This window comes from Eretmochelys imbricata, chromosome 13, assembly GCF_965152235.1.
Source record: "Eretmochelys imbricata isolate rEreImb1 chromosome 13, rEreImb1.hap1, whole genome shotgun sequence".
NCBI lineage: Eukaryota > Metazoa > Chordata > Testudines > Cheloniidae > Eretmochelys > Eretmochelys imbricata.
Window position 1 is genome coordinate 2,093,652 of NC_135584.1, and position 18,087 is coordinate 2,111,738.

Sequence of the window (18,087 nt, forward strand, 5' to 3'; positions counted from 1 at the left end):
GATGCTGGCTCTGGGGTGGGGCCAGGGATGAGGGGTTTGGGGTGCAGGCTGCCCCAGGGCTTCAGCGGGGAGAGAGAGCTCCCCCCAGCTGTCTATCCCTGCAGCAGCACCTGGGCTGAGGTGGGAGAGGTGCCTCTTCCCCTGGCCGCGGCAGGTCCAGGGCTAGGGGAGAGGCATCTCTCCCCACCACAGCCCATAGCGCCTGTGCAGTGCTTAACAGGCTGGGGCACAGCCGCGCAGCTGAGAGGGAACTTAGCCCAGGATCTGCTGGAGAAGGAGAACCACCAGTGGCGGGTGCCAGGGTGGGGTGCCTACCTGCAGCAGCTGGCATTGCTACACAGCAGCAGCTCCTTGCCTTCGCAGCAGACGGTGCAATAAGACTGGTACCCGTCCTCGTCGTACATGTAGAAGAGCTCCAGGAACCGATCCTAGCGAGAAGCACCCAACAGAGAGTTAGAATCCCGGGGTCTGCTGCAGAGACAGCCCCAAACAGCACCAGGCAAGATGGAGAGAACGGAGGGGGCACATGGCGCACGCCAAAACCCCTGAGGCTCCAGGAAGGCTCTGGCTCATGCTGAGAGGCAGCAAGGAGCTTTACCTCTCCGGTGTCCCGTGGGAGTCTCCCAGAGCTCCTGGATGCACAGGGCAGCAGACTCTGCATCCGCACGTTCCCATAGGGGCCGGATCCAATTCCCAGGGGAGCCATTGGAATGAGTCTCACGGACTTCCATGGGCTTTGGATCTGGTGTTAGAAGGGTGCCGCATGCTCTCCCCTCTGATGGGCAGGACAAGGGTGTGGCACCCTGGCTCCACCTTCCCCTGCCCTATCCCGGGAGGGGTGACCGGCACCCTCCCCAGCCTTGGCGCACAGTCACCGCATGGCCCCTCCAGCATCCCTCTGGCAGAGCGAAGTATAACCCCGACACAGAAAGGTCAGCAGAGCTCCCGTAGGCCCTGGGGCTTCCCACACCAGCTGGTTCTCACCCCACACCGCTCGGCAGCTGCTCTCAAAGCCTCGCAGGCTGCAGTAGCCAGAGTCACTACACACCGACAGTGACCTGACCCAGCCTTCTCCCCCGGCCCCCCCACCCACCCTCACTAGTGACTTACCCTGCAAGTCTGGCAAAGGCCCCCCTCAAACAGCGGGTGGAATGTGGCTGGGTTTTTTCTCCCGCACGATAAACAACTGTCTGTTTAATACAATGAACACACCCTTTAAAAATAGTGTTATTGATCCCAGTAGCACCTAGAGGCCCAGAACGAGAGCGGGACGCCACAGTGCCAGGCGCTGCACGGACGCACAGTGAGAGACAGCTCTCGCCCCGAAGAGCTCAATCTAGGCAGACGAGAGACACAGGAGGGCAGAAAAGAAGGATGATTATTCCCCGCGTTAACGACAGAGAGCCGCAGCAAAGAGAGACAAAGGGCACCGATTCTGGTGCTCAGCACCCACAATGGGAGCCAGATGTCCCAGGCAGCTCCGCTCCCAGTTTGCTTTCGCCTTCGTTGCTGTAATCAGTGAAAAGGGACCCCTGAGAATCGAGTGGCAGGCAGCAGCCTCTTTGCCACACACAGCCCTTTGTTTATCACTGCCCCCTCCGTGGCTCTCACCACAACACCCACCAGGAGTCCCCAGGGCCCTACCTGCTAGTCTGCAGAATGAAGCATCTTAAGAGCCAACCACCACCTCTGTCACATAGGTATGATCATTATTAGTACTTTGCAAAGAGGCACAGAGAGTGAAAGTCAGTTCTGAGTCAGTGGCAGAGAAGACTAGAACCCAGCCGTCCTTAAATTGCTACCACCATTCCCGACTGGGCCTTGTCTCACTACACTCCTGTCCCTTCCGGAGTTTCAGTTTTGCCTAGTTTGTAAGGAAACACTGTCCACAAAAACAACAAGGAGTCCGGTGGTACCTTAAAGACTAACAGATTTATTTGGGCATAAGCTTTTGTGGATAAGAAACCACTTTGCCACCGGACTCCTTGTTGTTTTTGAGGATACAGACTAACACGGCGACCCCCCGATACGGTCCATAAAGATAGGCTACTTCTCCCCTTTGCTGCATCCCACTGAATACTGGAATAATTATATTCCAGCCCCCGCCTCATTGTCTCCATTTTCCGTCGACCATTATACGGCCCTTCGCCCCATCTCATTTTGTCAACATGTTTAGGTATAGCGGAATTCCAAGAACAAACCAATTTCTGACCAACTTGCATTTGACCCTTAACTTTTAACCAGCAGACTGATCTCTTAGACTGAAATTTACCCCTGTAAGTACAGAGGGCCAGCGAAAGGTCTATCTACCACGTAGACTCTCCTGAGAGGTGTCAGGACCCAGTCCTGCAAGGATACACACATGCTTCACTTTGTACATTGACAGCAGCCTCAGCGAACTCCAAGGCACTGCTCCCAGCGTCTGAAGTTAAACACATGGGTAACTGTTTGCAGGGTCAGGGCTGTAAATGAAGTTTGCGTGGTGACTGGCCCTCCTGCATTTCAGCCTGAGGGAAGGATGGTCACCTCTCCAGCAATCTGGAGAACTTCCCAATAATTCCACGCGGTGGAATTAAACAGGGAAGACAAATTATCTTTCATCTGAGACCGTATCCAAGCACCTGACTTAGCCACTGACTTTTGACGGAGAGAAAAAAGGAAACTAATTACCTTTAAGGCTCCTGTTGTTGTTTGTGACTTCAGAAACCATTTGCTCTTTACAAATAAAAAACAAAAGGAAAATGTGCTCAGTCCTTAAACGATTTTATGTAGCAAACTTTACATATAGCCTATTTAATAGCACTCGAGTTCCTTAATTTAAACCACTATAGCAATATTGCATATTCACACGAAGGAGTATATATTCACATATTATGTACTTATCTTATACAGACTGTGTGTCCTTTTAGGAGCTTTACTCCAGTGGTTCACTGCTCTGAAACAGTCCAGACAGTCCCAAATGAACGTGGGGGACAATACAGTTAAATACATTTTGGCAGAAAACGTTCTGTATCCGTATATTAGCAGGCAAAATGAGGAAGTGCGTGAATGGTCGTGCCTAGATTCAGCTGTCATGCTACACGTGTCTTTGTGCAGATTAGGGTATGTGCAGATAAGGGCTGTGTGTAGCGGGGGCGTATACAGGTTATGTGGGTGTGCAGAGGTGTGGATACGGTACTGACACAGCTAGACAAATACTCCAGCTCCCACATTTCTGGTGCTACACCAAAAAACCGTCGTTCGTTCAGTGCTGCCTGGGAGGGAGTCACAGCCTATCACCGTCCCAGAGGGGTTTCTCTTTGGTGCTTTCTATGCCTAAGTTTTTGCTGAATTGTGACACCCACCCTTGGTGCCACGCCCCCCCATCTCCCGAGTTACCTCTGCTCTGGTCCTCCTCCACCCGCTCCTTGCTGTTGTTGCAGAAGTTAGTCTTTAGTCGCTTGGCTGGGGGGCAGTGTTCAGGGGCACAGACCTCTTCAATGCCGTTCTTGAGGGGAGCCACTCCATTCTCTGTGAAAGGAGAGCAGCCTCAGGCTTCCCAGACTCTGTCCGGTCCTGACCCACTACCCTGACTCATTACAGTCTTGAGAACTTCCAAGAAAGGTGTTGAATTTCTCTCTCTCTCCTTTCTTTCTCCCTCATCCTCTCCAAGGATAAGTGCCCTACTCCCGTGGCCAAATTTATCCTGGTCTAGTGCGAGGACCATGACGAACAAAGGCCAGAGCGCTCCCGAACTAGAATCATATTACATGTTCTTTCAGTGGGAAGCCTCTTCCGCTAAGACATGCTCAACCCGATGCCATGTTCCCCACAGCGTCTGGCAACGCGGCACCCACACCCTGTCCTTCAAGCAGGGATTTAGTCTGAGCTTCTGATGAGACCCTCAACATTCCCGCTGTGCGCCAGGAGAGTTAATCCAGATGCCAGACCTGGGAAAGGGCTGCATGTGCTGGAGATGATTGGGAGATTGGGGAGAGGGCTGCGAGATTTCTTTGCACCTAGCATGGTTCACCCCCCTCTCTTTCTCACACACTGAGCCCTCCCAGCCAGCCATGACTCTCGGAGAGGCGTCTCAACGGCCATTCTTACTTTTTGCCTTTGCTGGGCATCAAAATATTTCCATAGAGGAGGAAGCTGTGTCCCCCGAGACCCTCGTGCCTGCCCAAGCCCTGCCTGCTGGGTGAACACAACCAAATAACAGTTTAGTTCCTGGAGCAATATTTTTATGCCAACGGAAAGGTGCTTCGTGTCCTTCCTCTGGCCTTTTGCTAAGCTGCTGCTGGGCACCTTTGTCTGGCACCCACTGTGCTACTGCCCAACCAGGGCCAAACGCATCCCTGGGACAACTCCACTGCAACCCCTAGAGTTACACTAGAGACAGCTCTGGCCCAAGGGGATCCTGACCAGCAGATGATGATGCAGACAGGAGGAAAGAGGTTGGCCAAGGCAAATGAATTCCCCACTGCAGGTTACACTGTGGGGTCAGCAGCAGCTAACCAAATTCAAATGGCCAGGTGCATTGACAAGTCCCGACCAGGCTAGCTCTGCTGTCTGGCTCACAAAAGCAGCAAACCTGGAGTTTTCGGTGGTTTCAGTCCCTTGCATCCCATAGGCTTGAAGCCACTGAACGCCCAGTCAATCATGGGCTTTAGCTGCTCTTCCAGAGACTCCCCAGTGGTGCCTGGGAACGTCTTCCCTGCCCGGCTCCTTGCAACCTGCCAGAGAGAGAGGAGAAGTTACCATGTTCTGCACAGCCGGATGACAAGTCAAAGCATCTCACAGTGGCATCCCAATGACGGTCTCACTTGGAAACAACCACTCAAGGAGAGGAGTACTAGTGGCACCTTAGAGACTAACCAATTTATTCGAGCATACGCTTTCGTGAGCTACAGCTCACTTCATTCTTAGGAGCTTACGCTCAAATAAATTGGTTAGTCTCTAAGGTGCCACAAGTCCTCCTTTTCCTTTTGCAAATACAGACTAACACGGCTGCTACTCTGAAACCACTAAAGGAGAGAGGGCGAGAATCATGGGGGCTCTCTGTCTTCTAGCCTCTGGCTGAAATACTGAACCCAGGCGACATGGCTGGCCTGACTTTTCTTGCTTGGATGCAGCCTCCTGTGCCAGCCCTCCCCCGAAACATATGTGCACACTGGGCTCATTCATATCAGCACCTGCAGCAACAGCTGCTCCCAGGGGTGGGGGACGAACAGGCCTTTCCTTGAGGGCAACGCTGCCAGACATTCCAGCAGTGGGTGTGCCAGCTCCGGAGGGCTCTCTTGCTTTCCTCCGGGGCTTTCCCTCCCAGTCAGCTGGGAAGAGCGTGCCTGCAACCAGCCACGTCTGCGAGCCCCAACCCAGACAGGAGCAGGAGGAATGAGCCCAGAGCCACTGGCCCAAATTCCAAAGGCAGTGGAGTCCCTGCAGGTTTGCAGTGAGTAACCAGGAGTGGAATGGGTCCCACTGTACGTACGAGATTATTAGCGTCACGAGGCATTTAGCCCCAGTGCCAACAACAAGACCTGCTGCTCATCAATCATCAGCAGGGAGCAACTGCTCCCTGGATAACACCCCTGAGCAACTGGGGAGCTGCTGCAGGAGAAGCAAAGATCCTGACACAGAGCCAGACTCAGCAAGACCAGCGTGACTCTGGTGGAGCCAGCAGTTACTCCGATCCCCCACAGCATAAACGTGAGCAGAGTCCGGCCCCAAGTCTGCACCTCGGCATGGTGCCAGGAGAGCGGTGTGAGCATCACTGAGCCCACCCCAAACAGCTGGGTAGAATCACTGACCCTTTGCAGCGTCCCCGGATCTCAACGCGCCCCCCACATCTTAACCAACACCTTGATAGCAGGAACTCTCCTCACCTCCCCGTGCACGGAGGGGAAGGGTCTTGACGAAGCTTATGCAGTGAGAGAGTAACAGATCAGGGAATGGAAGCCAAGAGTCCCAACTCCGTCACCTGCTCTCCCCAGAGGAGGGTGGCAGCAGGGCTGTTTTTAGGGGTGAAGGGGCCTCGTTTCCTGGCCCAGGCACTTTCACCCTCCTTAGTTTCTTCAGTATTAATGTTGAGCAGACCAGCTGCGCCCCTGCGCCAGCTGCCTCAGTCACTCTGGGCAACACAAAGTGTGCGCCTCACGCAGCAGATCACTAATTACAGCCTCAGCATGGGTGGGATATGGCAGGTTCTAACTTCCCTTCCGATGTCCCCAGTGCTCCCCATGCAGGCCGGAGCCCTGCTATGCCGCCCTGCGTTGCCAAGAGATTCCCGCTGAGTGAGCAATCTTGCAACAAAGCCCAACACTGCTCTCCAGTTACCTCCAGGGCATGGTGTACGGCTCGTCGATAGGAGACCAGCTTATTAAATGTGGAGTGGTTGAAATGCTGCCTAAAAGCCACCAGACCCACCAGCTTGTCTGCTGAAACCTAGTAAGAGAGTGATTAATACTTAATAACAGATATGATGATTATTAATAAAATACAAATAATAATAAGTACCAGGCACTTATCTAGCTCCTTCCATGTAAGGACCTCAAAGAACTTTATAAACATTAAGTCTTGCAACATCCCCATGAAACTAAGTTGCATTATCTCCCCCATCCCACACCAAGGAAAATGAGAGACTTGCTCAAGGCTAAAAAGTGAATTAATGGCAGAGCCAGGAATAGAGCACAGGTGTTTTGGCTCCAGTCCCTTGCCTTAGGCACACTAGAGCACATCTATATTTACAATATTTAGTCCTGCAGAGAAGAAGAAACCTGTAACAAACAGAAAGGCAATTAGCAGCATTTGCAAAAGGTGCTTGAACAGCCAGACACGGAGTCAGCTTGTTGTTTACTCTCAAAACATCCGGTCACACAAGATGCCTACGTGACATGGTTTGTTTCCCCCAAGAAAGCTCTGCTCAGATCCAGCATCTAGCTCCTAGTGATCTCAACCACCATGCGTCGTCCCTGGGGAGTGGGAGGCAGGGCTCACATTGCTCTCCAGTGACACCAACATGCGCAGAGTTGTTAATGGGCATCTGGAGGGAGACTCATTCAGCCTCTCTCTGCTGGAGGGAGGATCCGTGCGATGGGGAGAGTGGGTGAGTGGAAGGGAGAGTGTAAAGAACATAGGAATAAATGGCTGACGCTTTAGGCTCCAAGGTGCTCTCAGAGGATCTCACCAGGCTAAAAGAGCCCTGAAGCCCACGTTTTCAACCAGCCTCCATAGCATCACCCACAACATTCCTGGGGGCATCCATTTCGCCTGTGCAGAATGGGCAACTTCCAATGCAAATGGCCATCTGCTCACTCCCCTGCCCATTCTGCATGGGTCGGAGGTGGGAGAGCTGCACCTGGACATTTTCAGGTGTGGCTAAGGAGAACCAGCCCCTGTGGCAGAGTGTTTTTCATAGAACCACTTTTTAATCTGAATAACCTGAGAAGTCGGACACTAAAATCTAGTCCCTTAATCACAAGCTCTCCCTCCCGTTGTTGTTGTAGGTTTGCTCCGGGCACTCCTGGCGCTTCTGCTGCAGATGGGCTTATTTTCTCTTTTTGTTCTTATCAGAATCTTTGTTTTTGAAAATGAAACCATGCAAAGAAATCCAATCCAGGCTTTGCAAACAGGGGCAAGGCAATAAGATCCTGGAGGGGATCACAACGACGAGACTTGGGCACCCTCTACTGGCCATCTGGCTGCCTCTGCAGCAGCACGGGAGAAATGTCACACAGAACACGGCAACCTGAGTTTCAAGGAAATCTGCAAGACAAGAGTCTCCAGCCAGACCTCTACCCCAGGCTGAGCAAGACTGCTGGAGGGCGGCAGTGAGCATCTGCAGCCCCTGTGCTTTCAACGTACCTCGGAGAACTTCCCGTCCCCAAACCATTGCACCCAGCGCATTCCGGAGATTGCCTGACGTTTGGATGTGACTCTGTAGGAGACGATGATTGCAGGCCACCAGGAGAAGCCCTTGATCTTCCCCCACACGAGCTCCCCAATTCCAAAATCTTTCCCATCCTGAAAAAAAACAGGACAATGCAAATCAGCAGCAGAAAACACCAGCCAGACATTGGAGGAGGAGCCCACAGAGAAGCCAATAACAAGCGCCCTCGAGTGATCGTGAAATTGCCCAGTTGCAATGTGTACACAAAGCATTCTGTTTGCACCTCTCTCACCTTTACACGATGCACATGAGTCAAGCTACTCATGTGTGTAAGCATTTACAGGATTGGGCCCTGAAAGCTAGCTCCTACTCCCTCCCAGATGAATGACAAAACTGCCCTTGACGTCAATGAGACCAGGCTCAGGCCCTAAGTCACCAGGGAACAGGGAATTTTGGTTCTAAGCTACTGTCTATAGGAAGTATTGTAAGATTTTCAGAAGAATGAGGGAAAGCTTTTTCTGTTGGCAACTTCACACGCAGCTATGCCTCCTGGGCACTAACATACAGTGCATGCCTCCTCCTGCACTCACGCAACGAGCATGCCCCCTCCTGCTTGTGTCCTGGCTTGCACTATGCAAAAAAAAAAAAAAACTCAGAGCAGCCTTTTCTCTGCATTCAAACAAGCCAGTCTCAGGTGCTCCTGGTTTCACTGATGCCGAGACACACAGGCTTACCACCTTCACACTGTTGGCTGCATCCTCAGCTGGTGGAAACTGGCGAGGTGAGTGAGCTCCACCCATTTCACCAGCAGAGGCCCTTTTCCCCCGCAGAGGTACTAATTATGCTGTGTTATTGGGCATGCAGCAATTCTCCGAAAAGGGCTATATTTTTGGAGTTCAATGTACCCGCCCTCGTCATCCACGCCATATATCATTTGAAAGCTTACTGTGTGTGCGTTTAGATGAGGTATGGGGACAGCAAGCGGTGCTGTAAGCTTGTGGGCAAGGTGGGACAAGGAAACCCAGGCTGGGCCAGTGTCATTTTTTGCATAGTTCCAGGAACTGTGCAGCATGCTTATGACTACAACTTTTACTGTCTACGTTCATTTCAATGCCACAGTGTGGCGGTGTTGTTTGGCCAAGGCTACCAGACGACAATCTATTAAAAGATTTTTATTGGTTTTGCATGTGCAAGGTTCCCCCTGCCCCCGGAATGAGTATGCTGATTACCATGTTGCAAAAATGACAAATATCAACATTTTGCAATATACTCACATGAACTGTTTTCACGTTGCATATTCTTAGTTTGCCAAAGTATTTCACAAGTCATTAGAATAGTTTTTTTTTTTATATTTTCAATTGAAATTTGCTGACCAGATCAGTCTCACACTGAAGGTTGCACACCAGTAGCCATAGATTGCATCCCTACGGTTTGTACTGCACAGTGGGTAGATATAGATACATGTGAATTCCTGATGTAATGCTTCTCCACTTGTGAGTTCTTGCACATACATCACACCTAGTCTGCCTGGTACGAGGTTTTAATGTGCAACTGCCTATGCATGCTGTACTAGCCTTTGAAATTTCTAGAAACTCACTTTTTAATTCAGTGGCACTTATGCACAGTATTAGTGTGAGAGAGGACAATCCACAGTTTCACTCTGGGCTTCAACGAGTTCACTAAACAAAAATGACCATTTTGATACTAACGTATAGATCTAATTTAGCACAAGTCAGTGTACTTGTACAAAATGAAAAATGGTGGTGGGAATGCTCACAATATACACTGGGAATTTTACCTTTGCGGGGAGTTGCAGTACGGGAAGCTATGGAGGATGCAAGCCCCTTAACGCTTATATTGAAGAGAAAAAAACTCCCCGCAAACTTTGAAAAATGTGTTACTTGTCAAGAAAAATCAAAAGAATGCAAACCCCTGTCCAAAGCTCCCAGTACTGATGGTGGCAGGAGAGGATAGTTGTATCAGTGGCTACGCGGTGAGTTTTCTAGTTTAGGTGATGGGCCACCAATGCTCTCTCATAGACGCTGCTTTCAGAAGTACACAAGCAAGTCAACCATGGCACTTGCCAGAGGTGTGTTGAATCGAGGGAAGAAAACAGACTCTGAATCTGATCAGAGAGCATCATGTTCACCTGCTTCTATAGCCACCAGAGCAAACACGTTCTCCAGCGAGTGGTCCTGCTGCCGTGCTTGCTTGAAAAAAAACATACAAGTAAGACAAGACACTCCATAAAACAGAAACATTTCAGAGAGCAACTAATCTAAGGGAGGCACCAGTTCAAGTGGCGAGGACGACATGTTGCACAGAATATCTGTGGAAGGCTTAATTGCTAAGGATGCAGTTTATCACTTGCCCTGCCTTTCTTCCTACCTGAGTAAAATGAATCTTAAATTAAAACCATCTAGTAAGACTACAACAATACAGTCGCCTTACAACTCTGTGTTTTATCACCTAGTTGGAGACAATACAACAAGAAGGCTCATCTCCTGTCAAGCTGCTCCAAAGATATAAAGCCCTGCTTCCCTCAGATGTAGAAACTGCAAGCTATTCCAGTAGCAAATCACAGGCAAGATTAGCAAAACACTGTGGCTCTGTAATTTCATTCCATGCACAGCATGGGCAAGGCAAGTCGACCATTGTTCTATGCCGCGCAACAACATTAGCTGATGCTGTCCAAGCTGCTAGTAATCTGAAGCAAGATCTTAAGTCACCCAAATGTTTTGTGAATGTTCTTCCAGTGAGTGAGCCTGACTAACTGCTTTCAAGTGATCAAGTGGTTCCTTATAATACCACTTCAACCCTTCAGTCTGAAAGAGCCAGAACGAAAGCCTCAGAATATTATCCAGAGCCAGGTGATTGTAGAGGCCAGCTACTTCTGTGCCCCAACTGGGACATGAGTTTGGTCTTTCTTTGATAGATAAGCAGGCATATAACTCAGCCACCAGTGAGTACCATCCTGCTGAAGACACACAGAGGAAGTGCCTCTCAGTTGCAGAATGCACAATGTTTAACAGTTCCAAAGTTTTCACACCACTGCACGTAAGCCTTACTGCACAGCCACCCCGTCAGTTTGGGTCTCTCAGGCTTCACCTTCAGAGACCCTGCATCAGTTATGACGAGCTGAGGCAGCGCATCCCTAGTGCTGCCAAAACCAAAGTAGAAAGACTCCAGGGAGGTGCGTTCATTCCAAACAGAATCATACCACTTCATGCCAGTGCAACTCTCATCCATGAAGGAGATGAAAAGATAGACATCAACAGAGAGACCGCTGATGGTGTGACAGAGTGCTGGGAACCAATGGCTGAGCCAGCACTCTGATCACTTAAACTCCCATTAATTCCCCCGGAGTGGATCTGAATGGGCCTAATGAGCAGATCAGAATGGGTTTGGGAGGACTAAATGGGTGAATTATCCCATTAGAGCAGAAGGTGGCAATGGAAGGAAGTACTGAGGAGAAAGGCAGGCAGGCTAGTGGAATTAGAACCAAGAAGGGTCTCTGGATGAAGAGATCTCTTCTCTCTTCAGCAGAGGGATAATGAGAAACAAATGCTGTGGTTTGTGAATTAGTAAGGTGGTGGGAAAAGCAGTGTAAAGAAACTACATCGTGGTGTTTAATGACTGACGGTCTCCAAAGAGCCTGTGAAGACAGACAGAGAGGAGAAGACAGGAGCGAGGCCTCATCTGTGACAAGTGAAAATAACACCTTCCATTCAATGGCTAGAGCAGTATTTCAAGAAACAGTCTGCCAACAGTCCTGAATTGTTGAGCTTCAGTCTAACCATCAACAGGACAGGACAAGTGTACGTGCCTCTGAGAGCCTGATCCTGCGAGATGCATCCTTAGCCCTTACTGCAGACAACAGGAGCTGAGGGTACTCAGAGCTTTTTGTAGGGGACACTGCATCCTACATGCATGGATTGGGTCTGAGAAAAGACCCAGCGAGCAGGCTCAATCCCTCCCTCTCAGCTCTGTGTCAGGAAAGGCCCATAATTACTGGCTAGTGATTAGGCAGTATAGTCCGCAGTATAGTCGCTCGCCTAGGCCAGGACGCAGGGCGTGCCATGTGGGGACAGCACAGTCTCTTTGTCAGTCAGGGCGCTGGAGGGAACCACCAGATCTGCCCCTGTCCAGCAGCACACTGAAGAATCCCTTTCCTACCCTTTACAGCGAGTCCTGTCTCTTCTCTAACACAGGAGGCATCACCGGGAGGGAGAGTGATGCCTGGCCAACAGGCCCTCCCACCCCATTCCTGACCATGGGCAAGGAAAAGGTCTGAGGGGGAAAAAGGCAAAGAAACTAAGGAGGTGGACAACCAAGAATAATCCTGATGGGGGCCCCAAATCCTGGTCCTGCACGGAACACAAAGCAAACAAGCCAAATCCAAACCAACACCTATTCCTTCAGTAATCTAACCGGTAGGATGGGGGAGGCAGCAGCATCACATGTGCACATCTTCAGGCTAAGCTTTGGTGTGCATTTAGGTGCCTAATTATGTAGCAAAATGCAACTGCACAATTCCAGCGAGCCTCTGACCGTGCCCCGGCACTGGGACGCTGTCACAGAGCGATGCTCTGGAACTACTTCATATGAAGCCAGTCAGGACTCTGGGGGCACCTCCACTCTCTGAGCAGCCTGTCTCCAGGGCAAGAAGCTTACACAGCTTCCACCTTCCTAGATCTGACCTTGGAGCATTCAGCTTCCCCTTCCACATCATGTGCTTCCCACACTGAGTCCGCCCAGGCGGGGCTTCTGAGGAAGCCAGAGGATCCTGCACCCCAACTCCGCAGTCAGCAGTGACTCTCAGCCAGCCAGTAAAACAGAAGGTTTATTAGATGACAGGAACACAGCGTAGAACAGAACTTGCTGACACAGAAATCAGTGACTTTCAGCCAAGTCCATCTTGGGGAGTCCTGGGCCAGAAGCCCTCTTCCAGTCCCCCCAAGCAGACTGCCAGCTTCCAGGGACCCGACCTCCGACACCCCTGTTGCTCCTCCTTCTCTTTGTCTCCCTTCCCAAGCAAAAAGTCACCTGGTCATCACCTGGTTGCATCCCCCTCCTGAGTCTCAGGTTACGAAGGGCACTGGCCATAGCCTGTCTGCAGGCAGCTGGAGCAGCCTCACCTTCCCCAGAGGTCTCAGCCAAAGTCATACCCCCCTATTCCCACCACTGAGGTATTGGTGCAGCACACAGGGAAACTGAGGCACATACAGTATTCAAGCAGAACAGTAAGACTCACATACAACTTAACAAGGGAAAATCCCCACTTCGTCACAGACGCCCTCACCCACGGGAGCAACCAATTCGTCCTCTTTGGCACCTCCTGCTGGAAACAGCAATGTGTGCAAGGGGCACAGCTCTCAGCCTGGCCCATGGCACACCAGGGATTCTTTTGGAACATCTAAACCTCCGCACCACTGCTTGCCCTCAGGGCTTCTGCTGGGGGAGAGCAGCTGTATTGTACAGCACGGGCTCCACAGAACGGTTAACCAGAGCATCCCGGCTCGGTTCCCTCCCTGGCCAGCACCGCACAGCGAGGGCGGCAGACCCCAGGGTGGAGCAGGGCTTGCAAGTCACCTCATGCTGACTCAGCCCACTTACTGCCACCAAGCACCTAAACAGAGCCCCGGGCCTCCTGCCCACCTGGCTGGAAGAGGAACCTTGACATGTGCAAGGGCACAGGAGTCAAAGGCAAACAGCAGGCAGAAAGAGAGGTTGCCATGAAATTCCAAATCGCGTGCCGGGTGGGTCTGAGACTGCAAAACCCAGGAGACACCTGCCCCATCTGGGGAGTCTGTCCTAGCTCTGGGTACTGTTTTGCTGTCCCGAGATCTCAGTGAGGACCCAATACCATTCCTGGGTGCAAGACAATGATTTGTCTGGAACAGCCACAGCTCTGGCATCACTGGGCTCCCCTACCTGGTATTCCACCACTTCCCCTGCAACTCTGCTCCTCTGCTCCCCGGCAACGAGCTCGGGGGATCCGTTCTGGTCCTCCTGGGTGCTGCTGGCAGACGTGGTACGGCTGCTCTGGGAGGACTCCTTGGAATCCTCCTCAGTGAGGTCAATCAGGGGCGCCTGGACAGACATGCCCGTCCTCCTCTTAGAGCACTGGGGAGAAGGAATAGGGCATGAGAAGCCAGAAGAGGAAGGCAGGGAGGGAAACAGAGGGGAGGGGAGGAGAGAGAGAACAAAAGCATGAAGGGCCAGGAAGGCAGCACAGGCCCATCCTGCGTCACATCATCCCTGCAAACTGCATCCCCCAAACGCCCTAAAACACCGCATTTCCAGGCTGAGCATCAGAGAGAGCCAGACTCACCCCAGCCTCTTCCTCCAGAGCCCTGGACAGGCGCCAGGATAAAGCTTTGCTCTTGAAGCCACACTACATACCACGTGGGCTCCAGTTCTGCCCTCGCCAATTCAAGCTCTCCCTGTGTGTGGTCCCCTGCCCCAGGCAGAGCCCTACCCGAACAGGAGCCAGGGACTCCAGGTCATTCTCTTCTTTAAGTTTCGTCTCGTGGAGATTCAGACCTGCCTGGAATATCATGCGAGCTGGAGGCTTCTGCCTCAGGCTGCTCTCCCAGCCTGCAGCCCCGCGCGGTCGCACCTGGAACCCAGAGAGGACAGGCCTTGCTTACACCCTTCATGCTCTTTCCCCAGCATAGAGTCAACACAGAGAATACGTTTAATCAGTACTGATGCGTTCCCACAATGCACCGCAAGGGCCATGCTGTGACCATGGGCCAGTTTCATTCTACTTGTAGGGCCAACAGCCATCGGAGAAGGAATTGGGAGTGACAGCAGCAGAGGCTACGAAACGGGCGTGGTCCAGTGGGCAGGGCACTAGCTGGCGGGCAGGAGGCCTGGGTTCTCGTCCTAGCTCTAGCACAAACCAGCTGGGAGATGTGGCGTGAATCCCTCCATCTCTCAGGGCCCCTTTTGCCTCCTACCTTGTTACCTCAGCAAGAGCTCGGCCAGCCTGACACTACCTCTCACTGTGGGACTGTACAGTGAGAAACGGGGCCCCAACCTTGACTAGAGCCAACCGGTGCTACAATAACCATGTGTATTGTCATGTGGTATCTCAGCATCTCATTGCATGGGCCTGGTGCCTCTAAACTACTTGATATTCCACCCCCAAGAGACCCATTATTCTGTCCTTGGGGCAGTTACCTTGCCCCAAGAAAGCCCAGCCCAGATCCTAGAAGGGAATCCCTGTTTAAAGGGACAACTTTTGTTTTCGGTCATTGTGTTTCACTGACTGTCTCTACTCCTAATACCACCATTTCTTGGCAGAGAGGTAACCACACACATGTTTAAAATGCAACAAAAAGGACCTGAGATTTGGCAGCTATTCTGAATGCTCTGGACTCTGGAACACAGCGTCTGCAGCTGGGCTGTACTTCGGGGAGAAGGTTTTCTCTCTGCAGTCCCTTCCTAGGCCCCACCCCTCGTATACCTATACACACACAGGCTGATTCTGCAGAGGCTCCCTCCCATGGCAGCTTTTCCCCTGTGGTTTGTAGATCTCATGTTCAATGAAACATTGTAAACCGGGCGGGCTTCCTGCATCTGGGGTAACAGAATTTTAAAATAAAACAAGTCTTCAAAGCGGCCTATGGGTGAACAGGCCCTTCAAGCAGACAGAATTTTAACCCCTGAGTTTGTTTTAGAGCTTCTGCCATCGAAAGGTCTGTCCTCACAGGAAGATCTCTAGTTTTGGGGTTTCAAAGTCAACACAAAGTTATGCTGGAGGCCAGAAAGGCCTTTGAATTCATCGTTTGACACATGGAAGTGAAAGGCAAAAGTAACCAGCCCCAGTTGCAGCAAGGTCCCAGCTCGTGTCTGGGGGAGGCAAAGGTTTGCGAGCTGGCTCCAGTTCCTTCTTTCCAGTCTTTCACTCTCAGCCATGCTTTGGCCTTCTCTATAGCACCTTCCACACAAGGATCTCAAAACAATTGAGGAGCACCAGTGAAAGAGCCCTCCCAGCTCCCATGCGAGGCAGGTACTCCCCCCACATTTTAAAGACAGGGAATCTAAGGTGGAGAGCGGGGAAGGGACTTGCTCAAGGTCTCACCATCCATGGCAGAGCTGGAATTAGAGCTCCATCTTGCGCTTGGATCACAAGACCATGTACCCTTGTAAAGGAATATAAAGCTTACACCTTCTATACCACACTCAAATCCTGGGGCGAGAGGGGAGGGAATTATTGACTGTGTCTCATTGTTGACACGCTCTTCGTTCTATAAACAGGAGATAACCCAGCTATAACTGAAGGCTGTTTGGCTTTTTGATTTTCTTTTTGATTAAACTGTCCCTCAGAATTTCTCTGATTTGAGAAAGAAGCTAGAGCAGTTTGGCTCCCAAACTGCCAACAGAGACTGCAACAAGGGCCAGACTGGATCAAATGCACGGTCCATATTGAATACATCTAGGAAGCTGCCAGGCTTGTCACAGGGCCAATTCCCGCAGCACTTCCTCAGGCCACAGGAGTAAAGAACAAATGAGAAGCACAGAATTTGGCCCACGCAGTTATCAGCAGCACTTCCCAGCTGAGCTGTGCGCCTGTTTCACCGAATGGGCTGTTAAACCACCATGCAGCCACGTGCAGTGTCTCTCAAATGCGGCCACCAGCAATTTCTTTGCCGCCAAAAAGCCTGGGCAGAGACTGGGGGCACGGGCAAAGTAGCACAGGGCTACTGCTCCTGACTAGCTGTTACCCAGGGCAGCGAGATGCACTGCCTTGGCGCCGGCCCTGGTGCCACCACAGGGATTGGCACCCTGCACCCTCCTTGGGGGCTCCAGGCAGTGCCCCTGGAGACGTGGGGCTGGGGTACAGGGCGCCGGAGGAGGCTCTTGTCAATGGAGGCGGCCGCAGCATTCGGTTGCCGGGGCACTCCCCTGGGCAGCTCTCCCACTCCCGCCTGGCTGGGGCATGGGGAGCCAGGCACTTCACACGCAGCTGTGAGTTCCCAACCCACCTTCCCTGGGGCGTCTCTCACTGCCAGGCCACAGGAGGCAATGGACAGGCAGACGGGTTTGTCAGAGGCCACTAAAGGCCTCTAAGGCCACCAAAAGATTTGTTGCGACAACCCCAGGGACACCACAGAATACAGCCCAGGGAAACCAGAGCACAATGTTCCGCGAAGGGAAAAAACTGACCTCCTGCGCCTCGCCGAGCTTCATGGGCCAAGAAAAGTTTTCCTTGGCGAGGTCTTCCTTGGCAACCTTCTTGCTCCTAGTGGACACTATTCGTAGGTCCACAGCCTCTACAGGAAAAAAAGTCCAAAGCAATACTGCCCTCAGTCAGTTGCTCTGGAATGGGACCCGCTTACAACAGCATGGAATTTGGTATAAATCAACAAGTCCTGATTTGGAGAAAGAGAGATCTCACCCACGACCCTCCCACCCTAGGGAAGAAATCTGGCCCAACTCTGAAGATTTTGACATTCTCAGACCTCACCTCTGCAGGATTGCGAACCCCAAGCATTCAAACATCATCAGTCAGCTGTCAACAAATTGTGAGATTGCCTTAAAAATTGTAAAGGGTTTTTATTTTTTAAATGATGAATGTTAGGCCTTTAGGGTGCAATAATGGTAACTGCCAGTTCAGAGAGAGCTTTTCAGCAGCAGACCTCAAAGCGCTTTACAGAAGACGTCAGTATCATTATCCTCATTTTATACATGAGGAAACTGAGGCACAGAAGAGAAGCAACTCCCCCAAGGTCATCGGCAAAGCCAGGAATGGAACCCCGGTCTCCTGAGTCCCAATTCAGTGCTCAACCCCCTAACCCGCGCTGCCGCTTCCTCTTTGTATTTTCAAGCTTTTCTCCACAGCCACACAGGCTAGAAATTTACTCCTTTCTCTTTTTAATTAAAGCTGACAGTCTGACCCAACCACACGATTCCAGGAGCTGGGGCACTGGGGAAATCTATTCACTATTACAAGACTCTTGATAGAATCGCAAGAGTTGGCAAAACTCCTTTTGTGCATATTTATTTGTCCTCTGTGTTGCTTGCCTGGCTCAGGGTGGCACAGTCAAATGACTCAGGGAGGCAGAGCACAGCTGGTCACATGATTCAAGATGGCAAAGCCTGTCACATGGCTCCGGGCAATTTGCAATAGGAGCATGTGTTGCCATTGTTAATTATGATGTCTCGTCAATGTGCTCTACGGCTCAGAAGATGCCAGTGGTTTATTA

The 18,087-nt window shown here is 51.4% G+C and overlaps 1 protein-coding gene across 2 annotated transcripts in view; it reads right to left on the reverse strand.

Annotated features, from left to right (window-relative positions):
- The window catches only part of DNMT3B (DNA methyltransferase 3 beta), a 46,788-nt gene that overhangs the window by 16,861 nt on the left and 11,840 nt on the right, over nt 1-18,087 (reverse strand). Inside the window, exons 3-12 of one of the 2 annotated variants that reach the window (XM_077832026.1) lie at nt 17,048-17,154; nt 14,352-14,492; nt 13,805-13,996; nt 7,846-8,004; nt 6,319-6,426; nt 4,574-4,715; nt 3,379-3,510; nt 2,671-2,715; nt 1,111-1,190; nt 316-428 (exon numbers count right to left, since the gene is read on the reverse strand). In XM_077832026.1, the coding sequence (XP_077688152.1) occupies nt 316-428; nt 1,111-1,190; nt 2,671-2,715; nt 3,379-3,510; nt 4,574-4,715; nt 6,319-6,426; nt 7,846-8,004; nt 13,805-13,996; nt 14,352-14,492; nt 17,048-17,154 (1,219 nt within the window). Of the gene's footprint in view, nt 1-315; nt 429-1,110; nt 1,191-2,670; nt 2,716-3,378; nt 3,511-4,573; nt 4,716-6,318; nt 6,427-7,845; nt 8,005-13,804; nt 13,997-14,351; nt 14,494-17,047; nt 17,155-18,087 lie in introns of those variants that run through there. The other variant, XM_077832028.1, reaches the window with a different exon arrangement.